General features: G+C 44.6%; 1 protein-coding gene across 5 annotated transcripts in view; it reads right to left on the bottom strand.

Moving 5' to 3' along the window:
* Positions 1-262: 262 nt before the first annotated feature.
* The window catches only part of Sgms2 (sphingomyelin synthase 2), a 79781-nt gene continuing 54144 nt past the window's right edge, over positions 263-25899 (bottom strand). For all 5 annotated transcript variants that reach the window (XM_052179232.1, XM_052179233.1, XM_052179231.1 and 2 more), the window contains 5 exons: positions 22302-22993; positions 17215-17332; positions 10571-10724; positions 5711-5877; positions 263-4607 (listed from right to left, as the gene is read on the bottom strand). In XM_052179232.1, coding sequence (XP_052035192.1) covers positions 4404-4607; positions 5711-5877; positions 10571-10724; positions 17215-17332; positions 22302-22756 — 1098 coding nt within the window. In that variant the 5' untranslated portion in view covers positions 22757-22993 and the 3' untranslated portion in view covers positions 263-4403. The remainder of the gene's footprint in view (positions 4608-5710; positions 5878-10570; positions 10725-17214; positions 17333-22301; positions 22994-25899) is intronic.

Genomic DNA, 25899 nt, shown 5'->3' with positions numbered 1-25899 from the left:
ATATGGAAAGTACATTTCCAAACAAAGGAAAATTTCCCTTAAACGGACAATGAAAACAAGACTTCAACTTAAATCCCATGTGACAAATGAGTGATTAAGGTACTATAAAATGCTCAGTGGGTAAGGGAGCCTTCTGTGCAAGCTTGGGGGTCTGAGATTGGTCCTAAGAGTCCAGAAAGTTGTCTTCTGATACACACACACACACAATTTTTAAAAACATACAAGATAGGAGTGGATAGAAGGAAAGACTGAAACGCATATATTTGATTAAAATGTAAGCATTTAATAAAATGATTACAACAGCACACAGTAGATAATCATAATGAAAAATATAGGTCAAGAAAATAATGAATTCTAGACTTAAAATTTTACTTTACAACAAGGCACTTAACACATTGAAACAGTATAGTAAATTTCCAAAAGAAAGCAACTGGCTGCTTCTCACACCTTAAGAACATTTTTTCTTTTGTGAATGTACTATAACTTATTAACCAAACATTTTGCAGCATTAATCATTGCATAGGAGGTAAATTAAATAAGGAATTCCCACTTGGCAACTAGATTAGCTTAGTTTCTTATCTTTGAAAGGACAGTTTAAATAACTCTACAGTGGCCCACTCTTGTCTTTCATGACTCATTGAGAACACAGTACAGCAAGTTAGTTTAGTGGGTAAGAAACCAGCACTTACGAGGCATCGATCTGTATAAAAACTTATCTTTGGGTACCTCTGACATGATTTTCAGTATTCAGATACCAAAGTCAAGAGTACTTCTTCATAAAAGATGTATTTTGTCAAATTAGTCAAAGGAGCTAAATTATTGCAACGCAATGGCTCTAAAGACAACAATATCAGAAATCTTTACACATAAACGTAGAAAAGGCTCCAACACAATGCATATAACTTACACTTGATTTAGACATGTAAACTCATTTATTAAGAAATTCCTTCTCGCCAGGCGGTGGTGGCATGTGCCTTTAATCCTAGCATTCAGGAGACAGAGGCAGAGGCAGTGGATTCTCTGAGTTCGAGGCCAGCCTGGTCTACAGAGTGAGTTCCAGGACAGCCAGGGCTATACAGAGAAACCCAGTCTCAAACAAACAAACAAACAACAAAAAAGAAATTCCTTCTCATACTTCCTTACATTACAGACAGGGGTGAGTGTGTTAAGACTGGCTTAATTTTTAAATTAGTTTTATAGTATAAAACCAAAACATTAACAAGAAGTTTAAAATGTTTATGGAACAAGGTAAGACCTTTTAGTTATAAGTGAAATGATGAATCTGGCACACGAATAAGAAAGAGACAGTTGACTTTGGGCTTTGAAGTAAACAGAGTCTGTAAGTTATAGACCAGACATGAATGATTGTGACGGAGGAGGTAAACATGACCTTTGAACTTTCTTTGATCCAGATTCTGAGCACTTTCTCTTTGGGAAGGATGAGAATGTCTTTAAAATATCTCCTTTACTATGACATTTTCAACTTTTGGCAAAAAACAAAACAAAACAAAAACAAAAACCAACAACAAAACCCCTGAACAACAGCAACAACAAAAAGTCCAACAGATAAACTTTAGAGAAACCTTGAAAATATATTTTTTTTAAATCGGCGTCCGCATTTCAAACGCGACATATGGCCACCAGGAGGCGCTGGCGATACAGCAAGGAATGGATGGCCGCAAACCTGCAGAGAGTATCAAGGGCTGACTCTCAGCCTGCCTTCTGTCCCCAGCAAAGACCTGCTTCCTGTGGTGACAGCAACCCAAAAGACAGTCACGATTAGATCAGGAGGAACTGGGGGAAAGGACACTTCCTCTTCCACATCTAGTGGAGCTCAAAACTGAAGTCTCAGAGAACTCCATCCCCATGGGGAAGGGTCAGGAGGGACATGTGGCGGATTTCATGTGTGTTCTGTATTTGTAGACGTTATATTCCAGAAGCACTATCTTACAGGAAAGCCTTCCAACAGGAGCACAGGCTCCCAGAAAACACAGGTAATGGGTAAGATCTGCATCTTAATGGGCAAAGAAAGGGTGCTGTTTTCATTTACTGCTCTGGGTAGGCATGGAAACAACCCCCCACAATCCCAGCACCCAGGGGGCTGATGCAGGAGAATTGAAAGTTGGAGACCAATCTGAGCCATCTCAAAGATTAGTTTCAAAGGCAACATCATATCGGTCTATATTTTATATCCCAAAATGGTTTGCTGAGGGGGCTCTTACACGTGCTTTTCTACTCTGCAATGAGTTGTCATCTTTTGAGCCTTGAAACTTTGACCTTTCCCTCTCATTCTCAAGCCACATGCGTTCTCACCAGCATCTATTAGAGAATCACAGCAAATACAAGAACAGGGGACAGTAGGGTCCACACAAGGCTCATGGGTATTTTCAGACCTTTAGAAAGTGATGGTAATTGTTTCTGATAGCCTGGTTCACTTGACTGAATGCAAGGTTTACTGTTTGAAGGGTTCCCAACAATCAGCATGAAATGTAATAACGTTTGAGTGTTTTCCTTGGTTGAAGAGACACGGAGAATCCCTAGCCAAAGCTGCATAAGGCTCTCGGGTGTTTTGTTTCAATGAGAGACTCATAGAGCCAAGCCCAGCCGTCAGCGCCAAATGATTCTCTCATAATCAGACCCAGAAGCAAGACAGTTTGCTCCAACACAAAGTTGGGGAAATGAACACGGGAGTTGTACAGAATTGTCTAGTACAAGGCAAACTGGGTAAGTATTTATTATTGGCTTACTTGATAAAAATACTTGAAAAAAATCCCTGTATTTCAAAGTCTGCCAAAGATGTTTAGGGTCTCTACTCTCATGTGGATAGCCAGATTTAAGTCATTCTCTCTCGGGGCTTTGGATTTAGCACCCTATCCTTTACCTACCCAGTAACAGAAAAAGAGACACTCTGAAACACATACACAGAGTTATAGCACCAGAAGACAACGGCCCTTCTGAACAGATCTGTATTGTGCTTTCCACCCCCCTAAGCAATTTAGAGTTTAATTTTGAATAATCAAGGTTGACTAGCTTTCAGGGATGTACCCAGGGTTGTTCTCTATTCCATACCCATCTCTATTCCATTCCATACCCAATGGAACCACCTCTTCTATTGGGTCTCTCCTTCCTCTGCTCCCATGCTGTGAAACCTTAGAGCTTTTTCTAGAAGTTCTACAAACAAATCTTCCAGTCAATATAAACCAAGGCAAGGACTATGAGGTCCCAGCACTGAGTAACCTTGTAACTGAATCAGATGTTCTGAATGCATCCGATCTTAGAGATCCATCTTTTCACATAAGATACAGCTGTCGCCCGTTCCCACAAGGCTGTAGTCGAGAGCTGATGCCCGGGGTGTGTTCATGTGCAGCACCATGGGTTATGTGCACGGGGTGAAGTGAACCACTCAGAGGTGGTGTGTGCCCTAAGGACCACTTCGGGAGGATCTTACTCAAAGGCAGGGAAACAGTAAACCTTCGGGATCCATCTCGCATTTCCTGCGATGCCCGCTATTAACGAAAAAGAAAATGTTTTCATGGAATGCGGCCAAATGTTTCTCTAGATTCCAACAAGAAACACATCGCAGCAGGGCCCAAGCTAGCAGGGGAGCACAAGCTGGCTCTCCCGTGGGAGCACCTGTTCACATGTGTGTTTTCAGCCTGTGCTGGTGTGGTCAACCAACCTTGGGCTCCAGGCAGGCAGCCTCTATTGTGTATAGCAGGGAAATCCCTGTGCTTCCTGTGTATCTGCCACAGATACTTGAAAGTGGAAAAAATCCCCACAGAGGGGGAAAAATCCATGGGTGTATCACTTTCACATGTCCTTGCAATACTCATTCTTTAAAAAATTAAAATTACCAGTTTTTTTTAAGAAAGTAAAAGTCATGAATAGTGCTGGGGGGGGGGGTAGGTGGTGGGGAGGGAATACCAGACCTCCCCCTAATGACCTTGACCCACCTGTGGGCTGCCCCTACTAAGCTCCAGGGTGAAACCACGCTGCCCTCAACTGACCGTATTTACACCGCGGCTGTATATATCCAGACATTTTATTCAAAACGTTAGCAAACTCTTCTGACCTTGAAGGGAGGAAAAAAAAGCAATCTGGAAAGAACGTGGAAGCGAAGGAAGGCGCGGAGAGGCTCAGCGTGTTCTTTGCCGCCTCTTCAGAACTCCAGCTTGGGACCTTCGTCATCAGTGAATGAAGAGCTGCGAGAAAATATATGTTTCTTGGGATGAATAATAACAATAAAAAAAAGGCCAAAAGGTAATACTTCATCGCTCCAATCCTTTGCATAAAATTTGGTCCACTTCATTTTACCAGTCAGTTCTCGGAAAATAAATATATAGCTCCGCCTTTGGTTGCAGCACGGACTCTTTTGGTGTAGAAGCGGCTGCCGGATCGGCAGCTCAGGTAGACTTCTCATTCTCCTCCCCGATCTTCTGGACCCGTGAATACTTTTTGCACGATGACTTGAAGCAGCCCGGGGGCCAGGACAGTGGCCAGGAAAAGCAGCAAGGAATTGAGCCTTGTACGTTCTTCTCAAAAAAGTAGAAGATGGGGAACCACCAAGCCCGAGACAAGAAATTCGTCTGGGAAGAGACCTTCAAGTTCTGGAGAGGGTGGCAAAAATGAGATTAAGTCATTGTTTGTGAGTGCCGTTTAGATTTCTCAATTAAATGTCACTTAGCAGGTGAACAGAAACGAAGTCGCATGGTGGTCACTGCTGCCCTGCCTTCTCCTCAGCTCTGCCTTGACCTTGGCCCCCTGGTCCTGCCCTCTGTGACTCATGAGACCTCTGCCTGCAGTTCCCTGAGGCAGCGTTTTCAGGATGTGCTGTGGTCAGAAAGAAGGGCCAAGGCAGAGTGGAAGAACTCAGGAGGCTGAGCATACCCAAGGGGAGGGACGGAGATAGCGGTTTAGGTGTCAGGAAGAATCTAGACTGGTGGGTACAAAGGCAAATGGAGGCAGACGGTCCCACAGTGAGGAGTCACTGGACAGCCGAGCGAAATAAAGGGGTCCACAGAAAGGGCAATCGTCAGGCGCCACAGGGAAATCTATTCTAAGATAAGCCAGTCATGGCACACAGACCAACTGTATTACCAAGGTTAGAAAAGCCTTTGGTGGTGGTGCAGATGATGAGGCAACTTTTGGGCTCAAAAGGAGAGAACAAACTGAGAAACTTCCCAGGATGGTTGTAAGGGTTGGGGTGGGGTGCGGTGACACTTGAATAAGCACTGTAAGAATGAGTGGGCAAAGAATGGGGGGCATCCTAGAACAGAAAGGAGAAGGAAAGATAGAGGTGCTGTTGATCACCCCAAATATAAGCAGCAAGCCAAGGGGCATTGATTACCAAGCTGCACCCTAATGCTTCTCCAGAGAGGGTTCCTAAGTCTTCAGCTAGTACTAGTATATAGTGCTTCTATTCTAGTTAAAACCAGCTGAACTGGAAAGCTGTGCTGTATGTAACTTTGCAGCGTTCGTAATCCACACATGGCATGTATGCTTGTGAAGTTCTTTGTCGTCGCTGCTGCTTTTCACATAAGCAGCAATGACAGTAAGTTTAACTGAAGTGACCAAGCCGTACCGCTGGGTGTCAACAACAGCCCTTCCCATGAAGTGATCTAACACACACACACACACACACACACACCTGTCAAAGTGGGTCCCTGAACACAAAGAACAGCCCTCCCCCGGGATCTTCGCCCTCGCTCACCTTTTCATTGGCCATGGAATGGTACCACCAAAACAGCCTCGTGGTGATGTAATAAGCAATGATGACATCGACAGTATAGTGTTCGTGCGCTACGAGAATGCAGATGATCCCAGCGGCACTCAGCAGCCAGCAGACTAAGTGATACCACCAGAAGTGACGAGGTGAGTCTGCACAATGAGAGAGCAGAGTCAGTACCACTCCAGAGACGGATGGCCAGACGGATGGACGGATAGACGGACCAACTGAGGGGGCTGAGCATGGAATCCAGGGTCTTATGAATGCTAAGAAAATGCTCTCCTCCTGAGCTACATCGTACAATGGCCCCAGTTAACCTCAAACAGACCAGTTAAGACTCCCCTGGCAATGAACAGCCTCCATTTTCCCAGGTGGAGGGAGTGCAGAGGGGACCACATTAGCAGGTATGACAGTCACTCTCGGGGTTGATGGGCAGTGAGATGATATTCTAGGGCTTGCCCACCTTCAACGATGTATTTAGTAAGGAAAATAATCGAATCATTAGGTTGGTTAGGATTGGGTCATACTAGCTCACAAACATGACCCAACGGGAAAGACAAAGAATAAAGGACCAAAGAGAAGGTCTGTGGAAATAAGGGGGACACAATTAGAAAGCAGGGATAGTTTGATGTCTTAAGCTTGCTTTTATTTCTTCATGTGCACATCTGTGGTGGGGAATGTCATGGTGGCATGCAAGATTTGACGCTGGGCAGTTTTCTACCACCATCGTTGACTGCATGGTGTGGCTCTCCGGTGGAAAGCTCTGGCCTCGTGGCCACTGAACTATCTGGGAGAGAACCGAGGCCCGCATGGGGATAGACACGGTCACAACCCCCAACTGGATCTCAAGTAAGGGTTTGTGACAGGCATGGCCGAGCCAGCCTACCCTTGGTTATCTGGCCATTTGGCACCGTTCCCTTCCTTTCTGTTTTAAAGCTTTACTGGCTCCTGGTAAAAGGTTAATGATCCAATAGGCAGAAATCAATTTCATAGTAAACAGTGTTTACATCCATAGTGACATACATGCTCAACTGTAAAAGAATGGTTAGAGCAAAGGGTACAAGGCTGACTCCCCCAATGGCAGATAACAGGCTCAATGGGTGCTGTTTGCACACACCATGGTTCTTGGTAAAGCAGTTACAGTTCTGGGTAGTACAACCAATTTAAGCTTATCTCCAACTAGTTTACAAATAAAGGAGACTCAGACTTATGATTAGTCTATTTGACTTTGACAATTCCTGGTTGGTAACCCCTGATCTAATCTTCTAACGGTTGGCCTGGCTACCACCTCAGCTGCGTGCCCCAGATACTTGCAATTTCTTCTGGCCACGTACTCATGGTCTATCTCTCCTCACGGAAGCTTTCTCTTCTCTCTCATCCATCCTTCCTCTTTCTCTCCTCCAACCAAGTCACTCCAGACCCTTCTACCTCTAATCCCTCCAATACTTGCCTGTGGCCAATTTTACTTAACCAATAGTTTTAAATCAAGGAACAAGGTTTGCACAGCAAAGTTTGCAAACATGAGAAGTCTCTCACAGGTCTGGACCTTCCCATATAGAATCCCGCATTGCCAAAGATATCAAACCAAACCTCAGCGGTTGTGTGGGTCCCAAGTTGAACCGTACCCTTAAATTGTATTCTCTCTTTTGGGGTTGTTCCCCATCAGCTAATCATGTCACCCTGCTCCTACACTCTCCAAGTTAACTCACAGAATCCTAGGATTTACAAGCCAGAAGAGGCCGCGTGGGGCCCAGGGCAGCCCAGTGGTTTTTGATTATGACACTGAAAATGAAGGCAACCCTGACAAAGCTAGGTCTCTCATTAAATGTGCTCTCCTGTCCCTCTGGTCCCAGCCCTCCAGAAGTTTCAGTCTGACTTACTTTTCTATATGTAGGATTGGGGACTTATTAACAGCTCAAGATGTCTGGGCACATTAGAACTATTGTGCATCATGAATTGCCAGAAGCAGAGCTGAAATGGGCAAGCAGGAGTGATGTGGCCAATGGCTATTTTACTACTGGCGTCATTGCAAATGGTTTTTTCCCAAGGAATTCTGGGAAACCCTCATGTGATCTTCTATGAAAATGCATTTTATATGATCCTACATTGAGACCACAACCTACTGTCTGTCCTCTCTCTACCTATAAGATATTTTTTGCTGCTATTTATTGTTTTGAGAAAATGTCTCACTATGTAACCCATGCTAGCCTTAAACTAACAATCCTCCTGCTTCAGAGTCCTCAGAGGTAAGACTACCCATTTCCAGCCAGGAGAAACTATTTTGAAATCAAAAGGACCAGTGGGAATCCTGATTGTTTGCTCATTCTAGCTAGAGGAATAACATCGAGTAGGGACCTCCATTTGTCTGTGTGAGATCTCAGGCAGAGTTGGCAGGAAATGGACTCAGGTCAGTAGCAAGCACTAAGGAAATCCATTGATGACAAGGCCAGATCTACAGTATTAACAGCCACGGCTGAAGAAGGCTATAGGCACGATTTTTAAAGAAACCAGATTCCAGTGAGCACATTGGTATGATATAACAACCTTTCATGTTAAACCATGAAACCATGAATTTGAGACAGGGTCTCTCTCCAAATTTGAAGCCCACTGTGGGGGGCTGAATAGGCATGGCACCCATAGACTCATGAGTTTGAATGGTTGGCCCATAGGAAGTGGAGCTATTAGGTGATGTGGCCTTACTGCAGTAGGTGTGGCCTTGTTGGAAGAAGTGTGTCACTGTGGGGAAGGGCTTTGAGGTTTATATATGCTCAAGCTATGCCCAGTATAGCACACAGTCTCCTTCCGCTGCTTTTGAATCAAGATGTAGAACTCTAGGCTCCTCTAGCACCATGTCTGACTGGATGCTGCCATGCTTCCCACCATGACAGACTAAACCTCTGAAACTGTAAGCCAGCCCCATTTAAATGTCATTTCACTCGCTCTTTAGATATCGACTAAACTGACACTATGTTCCTTGGGATGTTTTCTCTTCACTACTTCATGGTTTTCAATACACAGTGCCTTTCCTGTGACATGTGATACCATGTTCTGTAAGCTTCCTATGACCTACAGATTGAAGACTCTACCACTGGTCTAGACAAAGATGGACCTTCTATGGATAGAACTTCCTTGGGCAAAAGTTAAAACCAGTACCATAAAGAACATGCCACCACAAGTAATCATTACATATCAGAACTGTGGCATCCCATTTAGTGAGGAGTCCCTGGGGTTTGTGAAGAGATGAAGTAGCCCATCCCCCCAATACAGTGCACACAGAGATAAAGGATAGGTATGGAAGCTCCCTGGGCTTTTAATGCAAAGGTGATAAGAACCCCCTATAGAGCTCTATGGAGGCAGGTTTGGGCCTGTGATGGTCTGATTGAGATAGCCCTTGGGGGCTCATGTGTTTGAATCCTTGGTACTATTTAGGAAGCGCTAAGGGGTGTGGCCTTGGTGGAGGATGTGTGTCTCTGGGGATGTGCTTTGAGGTTTCAAAGCCCATGCCTTCCTTGTTAGTTTTCTTTGTGTTTTGTGGTGGTTGTCTCAACATGTGAGTTCCCGGCTACTGCTTCAATGGCCATGCCTGCACACTGCCATGCTCCCAGCCATGGTGGTCATGGATTCTACTCATTCTCTGAAACTGTACAGCCCCAAGTAAACTCTTTCTTTCATGAATTGCTTTGGCTATGGGGGTCTCTTCACAAAGAGAGAAAAGTAAATGGGACAATGCCCAAAGCTCTTTTGTCCATGCCAAACAAAGATAATGGAGAGAAGCTTCTGGAAACATTGGGAAAAGGGCATTTTGGAACAGGAAACAGTGATGCAAACAAAGAAGAAGCATCAGCACCCACAAGGATGGAGGGGATGGGCTTGGGAAGCAACATCAAGGGACCTGCTACGTAGCTAGGACCATTACAGACCTTTAGTCAACAAGACACTGTTTCATCAGTAAAAACCACTGGGAAGTACTCAGGAATCATGAGGGCTGTGAGTTCTAGGCCACCCTGTACTGCACAAGACCTTATTTCAAGAAGGCAAACACCAACCAGTCAGGTTGAAAAAGTTAACTACTAGAACCATTAAAACAACAAACTACTACAAAATATAAGGGCTTTATATAAAGGGAACTCAGTGTATCCATATGGAAAGAGATTTCTGTTTCATAAGGAGGAGATATTCCACCAGATGCCCTAATGCCGCAGAGGAGGCTGGGAAGATCACATTGGAATTAAATCAGGCAAGGGATGTGGATAAACTTGAGATATTCATGAACTTCCGGGCATTGTAGAATACATGAACCAAGGTCCCTTGTCCTTGTCTTTAGAATGCACTAGTCTTTTTACAACACATTTACCCTTTCATTTTTTTTCCTACTTCATCCAAAAATTTTGAGACTGAGTCTCACTTCATAGCTTTGGCTAGCCTAGAACTCACTATATAGACCAGGTTGGCCTTGAATTCATAAGATCTTCTGCTTCTCCCTCCCAAGTTCTGGGATTAAAGGCATGCATAGCATGCTTGACCTGTTCTTAGTCTTGATATTAAAAGCACTGTGCCTTGAGAAGTAAGTACTAAGGAAGAAGGGAGATGTTGGGGGCTTGCTAAAAAAAATCCATAGGAGTTTACCCTTCATGCTAGAAATAAAAAAATTCTTAAGAGTTTACCCTTTGGCTTCAGGCCACAAATGACTAGGCGAGTGATAACGCACGCAGTGCACAGAGTGTTGACATCCTCCTCTCTCCTAACTGTCAATCCCAGAAGCACAGGGATGCCATCCCAGTCAAGACCCCGGGACCCCGAGCATCACAGGGGTCAGTTCAGGGAGGAATGGCCAAGGTTACTTACATTCTTTGATGAACAAGTAAGTAAGTGTCAGCACAACAGTGTGACCGCTGAAGAGGAAGTCTCCACACAGGATGTGTGATCCCGTGATAGACAATCCACCACCAGAAATCAGCCGGAGAATCCGTTGTATTTTTGCCTGAGAGTCTCCATTGAGCTGAGTGACAGAAGACAACAGAGGGAAGTTTACAAGATGTTCAAAACCATGTTTCAGTCAGAAAAGTCACCAGGCTGTGATATTTATCTTCTTATTAAATTTTTTTCCTTGTAGCATAAAAAGTCAAAAAATATTCCAAGAGGAAGCTCCTCAAACTAGCTTCTCCTCATTATGTTGGTTGGGGTTTATTGACATGCTTTAAATTATTCATTATGTTACTAATAATATGGTTTAGCGGTGTTGTGTCCTTGGGCAAAGCTTTTAAAAATATTAATAACCAATGACTTCACCACTATGTGCTAAAAAGCAGATTAGAGCTACGTTGTTTCCTTTTGGCAGAAGGAAGTGAGGATCTGGGACCATTACCATCTGACTAAGCGGCACACTGCAGCTATCAGTACCCTGTGTTAAGTGGGTAGCATCAGGTGTGTGCATACAGCGCCATTGGTGTCTGCTGGTAACACGGTTACAAGAAACTCACTTTATAATTTAGATAGGGTTGGAAGAAACAGATTAGGGATTCAGAACTTTCAAAGGACTTTCAAAACTTTGGGAAAGCATATCACAGGGAATCTCAGTTCTACACAGAGGTCAAGGGTATAGAAGACCCTCTAAACCACAGCATTGTCATAAGAATCAATGACAGGCTGGAGCAAGAGTGTCAGGGCAGTAGTTAAAAAAAATATATTTCCTATGAAAATTGAAGCAGGCCAGCAAGATTAAGTTAGAATATGAGGTAGGAAAGCTTAAAAGAGAAGTGGAGGGCTGGGTGAACAGCTCTGGGATTCCTAATTCAGAAAAGTCAACATAGACTGTCTGAGAATGGTACTCAGGAAGACATCACATATCTGTCTACATAAAAGGGACACACAGAAGGACTGGTACTGAGTAGTTATTTGTGACCTTTGGGGCAGGTTTGTGACATGTCTTCAATGGTTTCAGCTCTGCTAACTTCTGAGCCCTGATGCCTGAAGTGCAGCAGTCCCACCACCCCAGTGGTTAGGGTGGCAGGTGGGGCAAACACCGGCATGTCTGGACACGTGACTGTGACGGAGGGTGTACCCAGATGGATGAGGAGAGACTCGAAGCAGGTACAATACCATCCCACCCAATCCAATAAGGACCAGATCCAAAATCTTTGCCTAAAACATCTCCTTTGAGGGGACCAGAAAATGCCTTGACTTAAAACATACTGCTGACCTATCACAGACCGCTACCTGGTTACTAAGAGACCCGTGTGAAGAGGCAAGCATACCACAGTTGTTTGGTGCTTAGTCAGGCACCAAATAGAAATGACTCAAAACAGAATTAGTATAGCGAGGGACTGAAGGGTTCTAAGACATTTTGCTTTAATGTTTGCTTCAAGCACACCTAGGTGGTAAAAGCAGAATGCGTCCCCAGGGGCAGACAGTCCTATTATGAGCCAGGTAAGCATCTATTAAGGATTACTTCCAGGGTAGCAGCTTGGTGCTTTTAGGAGCCAGCTATTAAGTGCCAGATGGTGGCACAAGCCTTAAATTCCAAGCACTCATACTATGGAGGCAGAGGTAGGCAGATCTCTGTGAGTTCGAGGCCAACCTGTGGTCAGGGGAGACAGAGATGGAGGGGGGACGGTTAAGCTATGGAATCTTATTATAGGAGGTCTCAGGCCTCAAGTGGTGAACCTCCCAGGTCCGGGGCACCCTTTTCTCCCCGTCTTTCTCTCTTCTTCCTGGCTGCCGTGAGAACATTTGCTCTGGTGCACATTTATACGTTGCCTTCTCACAGGCCTGAAGGGTTGCAAAGCAGACTCTCCCAAACTGCAAGCTGAAGTTAGTTATCACAGAAGCTATGGTAAAGTGAAAGCATGAAGAATCCAGTCTGCAAGACAGTCAAGTACCAGGCGACTGATCTCACCTAGAGAGGAGCTCTGGAGTCAGGAGGGCATGCCCTTGAGGAAGCCCTCCTCAACAGGCATGTTGACAGATCACATGACTGACTTCAGGCGTCCTCAAGAGGACATTCGGTCAACTATATCGTTTAAAGCACCAGGCCTTTGATATCAAAGATACAAAGCAACCACTTACTCTCTCCTCAGGTCATCATCCTTCTCCTGTCCTGAGACTGGCACAAAACCACACACAATGAGAAGAAATCAAAAGGTCACCTGCAATGCCCAAGCACTGCATCCCCAGACAGAAAGGATGCATTCCCCTTTAATTCCCCTCCCCCCACCTGTCGCATGTCCACTTCTCTGAAGGCAGGGACACTCAAAGTCATTGGTCTCTCTCTACTTGGTATAATAATGGCAGTTCCTAGGTAACACGTGGCCCCTCTTCTGTTCAGCCGTGTTGGCATATGACAGACCTCACCCTTGCCCCATGTACAGTTTGCTCTGAGGTCTCAGTTATTCAGTCAACTACAGCTTGAAAATACGAAGTGGAAAGCTCCCAACAAAAAATAATTTAAGTTTCCTTTCTGTTTTTAAGGTTCAACTAACTTGTATTATAGCACGTTAGTATCTCCCTTTATCATTAGTTTAAAAAATTGTTTTACTGTGCCTAGTTTATAAATTTAATCAGACATACATATTTGATTACATATGTATGTATATACATACATACATACATACATACACACACATATAGGGAAACTATACACATAGTGTTCAGTGCTATCTGCAGGTTTAGACATCTACTGGGCATCTTGGGACGTGCCTCTTGTGGAAACAGGAGACACTGAAAAGTGGATTTCTGGTGCCCTTTGGTTGAATACAGTTATTGAACTGAGAAACAGATTCTTTTGCTTTCCTTTCCTGTTGGCTACATTTATTTATTTATTTATTTATTTATTTATTTATTTATTTATTTAATTTATTTGAGAGAGAGAGTGTGTGTCTGAGTGTGTGAGAAAGAGAGGGAGAGAGAGAAAAAAAGGCAGAAGGAAAGGGAAAGTGGGAGGGAGAGGGAATGAGGAGAGAGAGAGGGAGAGGAAGAAAGAGAGGGGGGGGCACATGCACATGTGGACATGTGGAGTTAGGAAGATAACCTATGGGTGTTGGTTCTTCTACCACTTGGGTCCTGTGGGTCCTGGGGATCGAACTCAGTTCTCTAGTGTTGACAGCAAATGCCTTTACGCACTAAGCTATCTCACTGGCCCACTCTGTTAACTTCTTATCCCTTAGGCCCTATCACTGGTAATCCCGAGATGTGAGAATATGCTTTGAAAATGCTAAACAGAACTTCGGAAGAAGAGAGGAGGGAAATCCAGGGAAATGGAAGGGCATGGCTGGGCAGGGAGGGAGGACAGTGAGCACTGGGACTGGAGGATGACCTTCACGACCTTCCCTAGGTCTACTGCAGTCACCACACATCACACAACACTATTTCAATTCATTTCCTAACTTCCAGGCGTCAGTCTATGCAGCTGGCTGTCAGATGTAAAATGGAACCCGCAGAAATCTAAGAAAGCAGCATCAACCAGAACACCTAAATCCATAGCCCCTCCCCTACCCCATACTTAAGGATTCTACAAAAATAAAGCAGGCACAGAGCAGTCCACAGTGGCTGCAGAAACCTGACCCTCACCACTGTCCTTCCATTAAGAAAAGCCCTCTGGCCCACAGCTAGACAATTTACAGAAGAGTGAGAGACCTTAAAACACTCAGCCCTAAAAGGGCTGTTTCCATCAATCCCTCCCCTCAGGGCTCAGGGAACCCTTCAGAAGAGGAGACAGAAGAGGAAAGGATGGAGGACACCAAGGGGACAAGGCCTTCTGAACACAACAGGACTGATGTGGGTGTGAACTCACAGAGACTGAGGCTCCAGCACACACGGGACCTGCACCAGTCAGTGCCAGATTAGAGCCGAAAGGAGAAATGGACACAAGACCCTACCCTAACCTAGAAGCTCCCTCCACTTGATAACCACTTGCAAACAGAGATTTAGTCTCCTCCAGGAACAAATTACTCTTAAGGGCAGGCTGCATGCCAGCAGTAGATGCCAACAGGAAAGAAGCTAAAGGGCACCTTTGGAAGTTTCCTATCTCACAGTGTCCTGTTGGAGGTTAAATTCAGTCATTCATTCCCTCTCCATCTCTCTTCCCCTCTCTTCCTTTCTCCCTCCCTCCCTCTCCCTTCCTCTCTATCCCCACCCCCCCCAATGCTCTTTGTGTATATATTGTGGTTTCCTCTTTTGAGTGTTTATGGGATTCTTGAGTGTGCAGGAAAGTGGTTCTCAGTGTCTATGTCTGTTTCTTGTGCCTTTTCTTGGGTTCTTCCCCTTCAGTGTGTTTGTCTTGTCCTATCTGATGTGTCTGCTTTTGTCCTTTCATATTATATTTTATTTTTATTCCTTAGAAGCATGTTTGTTTTCTAATGAGAGACAGAAAGGGGGCGGATACGGATGGGAGGGGAACTGGAAAGGGTTTAGGAAGGGGTTATAGAAAAAGAAAATCTATTACCAATAAAAGATTGATACATACATATAATATGCATGTATAAAATTTTCTATTAATGAAAGGGAAAAAAGACTTAGAAAGAAGAAAAAGAAAAGCCCTTTGGCTTTTCATCTTTAGCCATGGTGAGGGAGGGGAAGCTAGCCCCAAAGGCTTCCATGGGGAAACAAACACGTCACTATGGCTATACAAAATGTCACTGTCGCTATATAATATGACTTAGAAAAATGATATCATTTTACAACTAAGCCAACTTTCACCTAGACAAACAATGAAGAAAATAGACATTCTGGCTGTAAAGTAAAGTGTGTGTGAGTGTATGTGTGTGTGTCTGTAGCAAATCAAAGGACTAGATAAGGAAGGCAGAACCTTGATGGCCAAACTGCGAGAACCCTGGCTGCCACCGTGCTAATTCTGAGTGATAAGCTGGGCTGTCCTCTCACAGCGAGAGGTTCGGCATGTGGAGATCTGTCGTTGCTCACTCTGAAGGATATTCAACAGCCTTGCCAACACAGGAAGCAGGTAGCTCTCCAGGAGCCCTGTGGTCACAGGCATCGAAGCAGCACTTGCAAGTAGCAGCTGGGCCAAATTTAGAAGGCAGTTTTGACTCCTGCTCTCTATCACCACGGCTTCGTCAGCCAGACAGGGAGATGCATGTATCTGTTTTACAAAACTGAGTCGCAGGCAACTGCAGACTGCTCCTCGGGGGGGAGGGCCTGATCACTGACCGAGGTAGGTGATTAGTCCCGGAACCTCCGACAAGAGTATCTTTGGCATGATTATCCCCCAACATGTTTACCGACGTGGCTTTGGGAAACTGCAGCTCTTCCATGAAGGGTGACCTTTAATCTGCGTTTCTATAATCAGTTACCCTTCTCTGCTAACCTCATCCATTCCTAGGAAGGGTCTGCCCTCCTCCTGCCATGCCACCTCTCCACCGAACACACCATAATAGTGTTCGGTAGTGAAGACTCAGACATGCCCATTAAGTTTCTAAACTCTCATGTCTTAAATTAGTTTCAGCCCAAACCAGTCAGTGTTTAAATTCAATACGTACACCGTTTTAATTACAGACTCGGACTGCTTCAATGGCTCTAGGAAATGACTGCTTTCCCAAACCACACCTATATTTGGGTAAGGGAGATGGCTGGCTTCTCCAGAACCACTCTGTCTTCCTTCCCTCAACATCTGCTTAGTGTTTGGTGAAGTCTCCCTCCCTCATCCAGAAAGCACATGATCTGTGAGTTTCCATCTCATAAACCAGAGTGCACAGGAGTCTGAGGTGAAGGATGACCCCCTGTGACTGGATGCTATGTGAGGAAACTAACTTCATTGCAGATGGCTTCAACAGCAGCAAAGGCTACTCCATCTTTCTAATGGGTGATCCTCTGGAGCTCTCCTTGACAGTTTTCTTTCAGGCCCTATCCACAGCATTCGTATGTCCTGTCAATCTAACCGGCACCATGTGTCCCAAACTCAGTGACATCAATGTCACAAACATAACCACCCAGACTCACCTTCTTCAACAGCAGTGAGGACCTTTGCAGCTGCGGCCAGCCCCACTGACCCTCCCACTACCTGGTGTCGCTTGACCCCAGGGCAGATGGTTGTCCTGGCCTGCAACTCTCATCCCATCCATGGGGCTGACTCTCTCTTGACCAAGTGCTTTTTTTTTTTTTTTTTAAAAAAAAACATCTTTCCCTGACCTTTCTATAGAAAAGTTCCTGCTGTTTTCCCCTGATAATCGCCTAGACTCCCATCATGGGAAACATTGTGAATTTATTTATTATTTGTTATTCTTTGAAAGAATATAAGCTCCAGGGAAGGGCCTGTGCTTTGTACACTTCAGTGGCCAGGACATACATACAATCCTCACAGAATGAATGTTGATATATATACATACACATCTATATGCATATCTATATACATCTAAAGCAAATTAGAGAATATGCTAGGCTGCAGCTAATACCTATGACGGCATGTGGTAGACTGTGTGATAGACTGAGTGCTTTGGAATTGCTTTCTTGGTTCCTCTCTGTGGGATCCAGAGACTTACCTTTGGAGCACATTGGAAGTGCATTCCGGGCACAGGTAACGTAGTGACGTACATAGTTATACAGCGATATAGGTATAAAGTTCCCATGATAAAGAAGAATCTGCGCCCCACTATTGACCTAAAGAAAACACAGGGATGGGGAAAGGCAAGTTTACCAGTTGTCTATGTTATTATTTATTTTGGGGGGGAGGAGGAGGTAGGGTTTCTTTCTAGTCCAGGCTAGCCTGGACCCACTATGTACTCAAACTCATAACTCTCAGGCCTCAGCGTCCTGAGTACCGGGATTACAGGTGTAAGCGATCACCCCTGGATCCCATGCATTCATAATACATGGCACGAGGTGGAATTAACAAATACACCTCAGTTTGCATTTTAAGGCCTGAGAGCTACCCATCCCATAATTCCATAGTAAGACTGGAATCCCATCTCTAAACAAGATTTACAAGCTGAAATACATCTAAGTGATTTGGGGCTAGAAAGGACTACGGATGTGGGAACAGGATAAGAGGAGATGAAGAGCCTGTATATAGTCTCCTCTCCTAATAAAACATCTCTCCTTGCCAGAGAATTCAATGAGCTTCTCCCTGTTTTCAGTCAACCTGCCGATTAGCAAAACCCTCTGGAGAGCACATCAGAGGTGAAGTGAGCCGTGGCCATGGAGGAATACTGTAATGACTCAGGTGATGTGACATAATTGGATACACAGGGAGCTGTGACACCTCATTAATGCCTCATTATATAAACGAGGTCTTAATTGGGACCATGTAGAGGCCGCCGGACTCAGGCACGAACTCTTTTCTCCAACTGCATAGGTTTTCAGAGGACTGTGCTTCGAGCATGTCCGAAGCAACTATGAGATTGGTCCGCTATTATCTTATGCACTATTGATTTTTAAATGGCAAAGGCAAATAAAAGGGAGGGCACGGGTTAGTGTCATCGAATGAGACAGCCCTATTGTTTATTGAAGCATTATTAAAGGATTGTTTATAATGACCACGTAATGGAAACAGCCCATGTGCCCACAAGCTGCTGCATAGATAACACAGATGTCATGAGTCTATATGATACAACAGGATCCAGCCATGTAAAAAGAGTTCAGTCTTGTCGTTGGTGACAAATTGGACGGAGCTAGAGCCCATCATGCTAAGGAAGGCGGTCACAGAGAACCAAACACAGATAACTCCACCTAAGCCAAAATCAAAAAGGTTGGTCTCGAAGATGAGCCCAGACTAGAGTTTGCCCGAGACAGGGTGACTGACGCTGTGTGTTTGGGGGGAGGGTATGAGGAAAGGTTGATCAGCCTGTGCCAAGTTACAGTTAGGAACAAGACATGGTGCTGAGATGGCCCAGGTAGCAAGATGGCTACTGTTAACAATGTCCTGCGCATCTCAGAAATACACTAGAAGGACGTTAGATATTTCTTCGTAAGGGAAGCGGTAAGTAGGCTGGAGAGATGGCTCAGTGGCCAAGGGCCCTGGGTGATCTTCCTGAGAACACAGGTTTGAATCCCAGTACTCACATGGCAGTGCAAAATTAGCTATAACTCAAGTTCCAGAGGGGTCCCATGGCCTTTGAGGACATCAGGCATGCATAGTTATAGAAGCAGGCAAAATATGTACAAAAACAACACATAAAACTTAAAATTATTTTTTAAAACGAAATGTGTATCAAGAGAGGCATGTTTAACTTGATTTGACCATCACATAAGAAAACACTTATATGAATGTACATACATAATACCTCATTAAGGAATCCAATTTTGTATGTTTTATGTACCAGCTAAAAAATTAAAAGGCCTGGATATGTGGCTTAGGTGCTGGAATATTTGCCTTAGTCACAAAGCCCTGGCTTCGATTTCTTATGTTGCACAAACCGACACCTAGCGTTTGGGAGACAGAAGCAGGAGGAATGAGAGTTTAAGATCAACACTAGCTACAGAGTGAATTCAAGGCCAGTCTCTAGCTCAAAATTAAAATAAAATTAAAATGGAAAGCAAAAGATAGATGACTTAAGAAATAAAGGCAAAAAGCCCTTTCACCGTAGTTTTTATGAAGACAGCGGGTTGGCCATGAGGCTCGTAGCTTTTCCGAATCTTCAGTCAGCCTCGGCCTGTTGTTCTGAGAGGCTGACTGAGCCCACTGACCTCCATAGCCGAGGGCTTTGCCCACGCCATGACTGCCTTGTGGGTCCAGCCACAGGTGGAAAGGGCCTGTGGGCTCTCGGGGACGGCCCCCTTTCTGTGGTTATGTCTCTAAGTCCTGGCTCTGAAAGGGGGATTGGGTGGGAGGCACTACCCATCCCCACCTCCCACCCCCCACTCCTGGTTTCTCATTTTAACTTCTCTAGAACATAAAGTGTATTCATTCTGTGGGCTTCTCCTGCTCACAGTTCTCAAAGTTTCCAAACCACCACTGACCAGAAGACTCTTGAGTAACAGGGAGTCTCAGAGATGAGGAGATATTTTAAGTTTTCTCCAACAGACTGGTTCTCACACAGACCAAGGTCAAATTCAACTAACTGTTAGGACTTCTAATTAAAATATGTACAAATATCTATTCTAGTTCTCTGCCACCAGTAGCTAGTTAAGAACATGCTAGGTTCTGGGTGAGGGAGGAGAAAGATGAGGGACCGGGACAGTTAGACAGAAATGCTGATTTACTGAATCCTTGATCACCTAGCTTTTTCTTTAGTACAGAAAGGGACAGGCAGTGAACAGTGCTGGCTATTCTTCCTTGGTTAAGTGAAAGCAATTTGCTCTGAGATTCAACCCTAGGCACCACAGGATGCTGCTCTGAGGAGTGTCCCATGCTGTTAGACAATGTCAAGAAGGAATGAGAAAGTATTACGAGTCAAATATATTCATTCCAGCATCCTGTGCCCAGAACAGAATATTAACCGAGGTGAAACATTCACTCTACAGTCTTACTTAGAAAAAGGACTGCTCAGGGTCTGTTTTCCCTCATAGCTTTTGAAAGAGAGACAGACTTGAGAGTTGCCGTCATGACGGGGGCTTGCCTGGCAGGCGTCAAGTCCTGGGCACCAGCACCAAGAAGGAAAGAAAAGACAGATTGAGGGGGCTAGGAGGGGCTAGGAGTTCTTACTTGGATTGGTAAGGTCATGAGAATTATCCCACCAGTTATCAAAATATAAGGTTCAAATCAACTTCCGAAATGAAATGGCAAATCAGTGCTGTTTGTGATCTTACTAGTGGGCATAAAGTACATGGTCTACGGATGCAACCCTTGAACGTTATTTTAATAGACATTTTCTTTTTAATTGGCATGTAGTAATCACACACAATGTATAGTAGATAGTGTGAAATTTCAGTATCTGTGTATAATGATCAGAGCAGGGTCGGGTATAGCTTTTCCATTGTTCCTTTCATTAATTTTAGTTTTCCTTGTATGTACCAGGGACTGAACCTAGGGTTTTCTGCATGGGAGTCAAGCACTGGTCTTACTGAACTATATCCCCAACCCATGACCATGAGTCTGAGATGGCAGCAGAAAGCCAGTTATAACAGCTAGATCTCACATAAACCAAGACGAGGCCTCAGCTGCAGAATGGAATCCAGTTGCACACTAGACTAAATTTCTCTTCACACGAATGTGACTGTGAAGCCTTTATGCACAAACTGAAGGAGAAAGTAATCACATGTAGCCCATGCTAGCCCTGCCACGCTCAGGGTCAGCTCCAGGCACTAAAAAGAAAACAAAGGGTCAACAAATGTACTCTTGCTTTTAGCATAAGGAAAGTCATAACTGGTATGTGCAGAAGCAATCCGTTTCGACTAGGTCAAAGGCAACAGAGAGCTCTGCCGTTTACCCAAATATATTGAAGAAACATTGGGAGAATCACTGTGAGGAAATTGCTTATGGGTGGCTTCAATTTACGATGCAGGTTTAGAAATCCTCAGGGCCGTATTTGGGAAAGGCTTTGGGAACAGCAGACCGAATTCCAATTGCAAAGCAACAGCCATCTCGACTGTCTTCTAACAGTGATCTTGTGGCACAAACTCTGAACTCTACTTGACTTTGAATTTTGAAGCCATATTGAGGGATACTCGCTTTACCTATTTCTTTAAAGCCCCAGATTGTAGGCATTTCTGTTCAATCTCGTATTTTATGGGCTGAATCTGTGGGATCTGGTAGAAAGCAAACACCTAAATGACAGATGAGAGGACAAGGTGTGTGTGGGGGGGAATGAGTGGCCCTCCAATTTTGGACCAGAAGTCAGAATTCAAACAGAGAAGCAGAAATTATCAAGCCAGAGCTACTTCCTACTTTGGCTTATCTTCAAGGTGGGAAGCCTGGCTGGCTGCTTCCTGGTTGGTACTGTTCTTAAAACAGGCTGGGGGATGTAGGGGCTGGACCACCGAACCATGTCCTCCTACATAGTGCCAAGAGGAAAGCAGGGAGAACAAGTTTACTTTAGAAATCGAAAACCCAAACCACGGAAACCCAGCTCCGAATTCAGCTTCTTAAACAAACACTTGTTACTTTGTATCTGGCAGAAGGACAAGAAGGGAAAGAAAGCTCAAGAACTCTTGGTGGGATAAAAACTCCAAGCAGGCTGTTGACAGCAGACCAGCCATCCCATAATAAATTAAAACCATCCTGGCCTATTCTCTACGGCACTTGCCAATGCATTAGCCCTTTCCTAACCTTTTTGGGTTTTTTGAGACACTATATAGTCTTGGCTGTCCTGTACTCTCTATGTAGACCAGGCTTGGCTCAAACTCACAGAGATCCTTCTACCTTTGCCTCCCAAGTGCTGGGATTAAAGGCATTTCCAAGCATCTTGATTAAGGCTATGGCACCACCCCACTGGAAGCCATGCGTGGTATTTTAAATTGATAAACCGAGTCACCCTCCATAGAACTGCTGTAACCTTCCTTCTACTCACATACATGGTCACTCAAGGCATGCTTACGGGACAGTGGCCACATTTACTCAATTCTGTCTGTCTACGCTTCCTTTCCTCAAATGCCTAGGTATGACTAAATGCATGAGAAAACAGAGAAAGCTGATTTTAAAGACACATCATCACTTTTCAAATACCCAAATACCTTATCAGTCAATACTTACTTGTATCTCAGAAAGAGCCACTGGGTTATCCATAACCCAACTAATACCATCCCGTTTATTTCTGATACAGAAAATGCCCATTTGACCCGGTCGACATAATCAAAAAACTTGTCTGGGAGAGGAGGGCTGAGCTCCTTGGGAGGGACCCTCTCATGCACGACGGTGATCATGACCGTTGTCAGGATAAGGTTGAAGAGGGCGTACACAAAGGCAATGCCTGTTTTCCACCACTCCAGGGGAAACTTGTTCCTGGAGTCGTTGGGCATAGAGATCTGGATGTAGTCCGGGTATTTTTTGGCACCCTTTCGTAAGCCATTGGATAAGGTCTTGGGTTTGCCCTTGCCATTTTTGCCCTCTTCTTCTACGGCTTCAGTGGGATTTGTGTAAGTGTTGGTAGAGTCGTTGGTTTGACTTTCCAAATGACCTTCGAGTTTTGCTGTCTCTATGATATCCATTGTCCGCCAGCCTTCAGAGCTAAGGGAGATGGTAAGGGTCTTGGTTTCTGTGGCAACCTCTCTCTTCTAAATCCTTCTACTTCCAAGGTCAACATGGACTCTTAGAATTGATCGTGTGTGCTGATACGAAATGTTGATGGTGGCCTTCCGATTCCTAGTTCTTCCATACAACACCCGGCTGTGCAGTCACCACAGGGAAGCTGGTTCTCTTTCCCACAGAAGATGTTATTGCCTCTTCTGTGAATGAGACAAAAGGAGGTCAGAAATGGCTTGTCTAATTACCAACCACGTGAAATATAAACATACTCAAGGTAAGGAAACCGATACCAAAGGTGCCTGCTTTACAAAGGTGTCCCCAGAACACAGTCAAGGCTGCTGAGATTGAATTTATTTATAAGGTACTAGATCGTTTAATCTTGGAATGTCTGTCTCTTTTTGAGCTGATGTCAGCACGGATAAGAACATCTTAACAATCGACTCCCAGTTAATTCCTCCCAATAAAGCCAGAACTTAACATTTCAAACACTTCACAAGTTGCTAACCATGAAGTCATAATACACCAGAACTCACCTGGAGACCACACCATCCCTTCCTGCTACTCTCTCTTTTTTAAAAGGAAGGAACAAACAGCAGGACATGGTGGCTCACACTTCTAATGCCAGCGTTCAAGAGACTGAGGCAGGAGGACTACTGTGACTTTAAAGCCACCCCAGACTACATAGTAAGTTCCAGGTTAGCCCAAACTAAAGTGTGTGAAACCATCTCAAAAATATAAAATAAAAAGGTTAAAGAATTGAAAACTCCTGAATTGTTACTTTCTGCCTTTTCCAGAACTGTCCTGTTTCTGGATGATCTCTTTAGCGGCAACTTTTATAAACAGACTGCAAAGCAACACATTTATTAAACATATTGAAATGTATTTAAAATAACACCACTTCAGTTTATCCCTTTATATCTAGAGTCACATACTATATACAAAATAATAACCTTCAAACTCCCGGAGTGGAAAAATGCACAAAGACTTTGCTGTCTCTCATTTGGGGAAAAGGTTAGAAGTAGCCTTGGGGTAACCTCCTGAAATTGCCACAGGAAACTGAATTATATCTTGATAAGATCATTGAAATTTCTACCAAGCAACAGAAGTTTTTTCTAAGGGGGTTCCACTCGGAGCACTTACCTACCGTGGCCGAGGACAGGCACCTGTGCTTTAGTGCCACACACAGGCTCCATGGAGCAGACGCATGCTACTGCACTGAGGGGAGCCGGGGACTCTTATACTAGCTTGCACCATGGCCCAGCTGTTCCCAATTTAGGAAGGCGGCATTTAGTCAGGCCACCAGCCCGGCCACCTGAGGAGTTTTGAAACCTTGTAATTAGTCTCCGCCCTGAGCACACTGTACAACTTTAGAATGTTTCTTTCAATTTTAAAGGCCTCCTTTTGGGGGGTAAATATGGTTAAATTCAATTTAGTAACAGCTAAGCCTTGATTTGATGGATAAAAAAGAAAATAATGTAAGTGGTACAGTTAATACATCTAGTTTGTTTTCTTGAAACAACTATGGTAGCCAGCAGATCAACGACAATAATGCATTATACATTTATTTCCACACTTAGGAACGTAGGGGCAAATTAAAGAATTTTTTGGTTTTGGTCTTTTTTAAAGACAATACAGGGACTAGGAAGATGGCTCAGCTGGTACAATGCCTGCTGTCCAAGCACAGGCACCTGAGTTTGGATCCCAAGAACCTACTTAAAAAATCCGGGCAAGGTGGAGCCTGCCTGGAGCTCCAGCGTGCCTGTGGGAGCAGGAGTGGCCGCTGGAGATAGAAGGCCCCTTGGGCTTCCTGGCAGCTAGTCTAGCTGAACTGGTGAGGTGTAGTTTAACAATCCTGTTAATCTCAAAAAGTAAGGTGCAGAATGTCTAAGGAAGACATTTGTGGCCTATACAAATTTGAGTATGTGTGAGAATGCAATCTTGTGGTGTGTGCGCATGCACACAGACACACAGACAGACACACACAGACACAGACAGACAGATACACACACACACACACACACACACACACACACACACATACACACACACTCATCTAAAAGCACCTGGTTTAGTTGAAAAGGCAGAGCCAGGACAAGGCTGTGGGAGACAAAAAAAGTCACATTGTGAAAGAAAAGAGCTAGATGACCTGGCCACTGGATACAAGGTTAGGTTTATTTGTTACATATCCCTCTGGTCTGACAAGAAGCATCTGGCCTGCGCAGACACAGCCCACTCTTGAGAAAGAAAAGCCATCAGGGAAGTTGACCTGGTGTTTTTCTTAAAAAATTAAAAAAAAAAAAAAAGGCTCCGAAGAGGCTGAGTAGCCACGAGGGTCACCCACTTCCGACAGCTCACCTTCCTCTTGTCCCTGTGAAAGTCTCCCCAAGTACCAAGACACCAGAGGGAGCGAAGAATGCTCCTCCAGCCTGACCAATGTTCTCTTCAGTGCCTTAGAAAAAGCCGCGGGAAGAACAAATGTCCTGCGGAGGGGCCTCAGCAAGATGATTCCAATAGCAATCCTCTCCACCATGGACTCCTCCTTCCGAGGAAGATCCCCAGGCCCTCAAGCAGTGATGGCTACTTTCCGCCGACTCCAACCTAGTTGACTGCACATGAGCTCCTAGCCTGGTGTTCGTGCATACAAGAAGTTTCATCAGTGGACAGACGGGTGGCCTTTGTAAGGCAGTCATCTAGTTCTAGAACACGGAACGTTGAGGAGAAAATCCAATCACTCTCCTCCCCCCAGAGGAAGACCTTCGGCACCTGAGCTCAGGGGACAACAGGAGAACTTGACTGAAATAATGATGGTGCAGAGGGTGAGCCCTCGGGAGGAGCTGGAGGAGCCACTGTGTGAACACAGCACCCATGGATTGTCATTAGCGGTAGAATTGATATTTTCCTGGGGATTTCATTAAGGTTAAATATATGCCGTATTCATCTGTGTCATCCAACCTCCAGACTCAGTGTTCATTGTGAAGACGATGAATTCTTATAATTATCCCTTCCTACCACTGCCTGAGAAAAGTTATCCTGGCTCCTCTTTGGTTGGAAATCCTATTACTTCACCTGCTTGGGTCACACTCCAGACCACAAACCATCACTCTTC

Source organism: Apodemus sylvaticus, chromosome 4 (assembly GCF_947179515.1).
Source record: "Apodemus sylvaticus chromosome 4, mApoSyl1.1, whole genome shotgun sequence".
Taxonomy (NCBI): domain Eukaryota; kingdom Metazoa; phylum Chordata; class Mammalia; order Rodentia; family Muridae; genus Apodemus; species Apodemus sylvaticus.
Note: the sequence above shows the minus strand (reverse complement) of the source record. Positions and strands in the feature narration are given on the sequence as shown.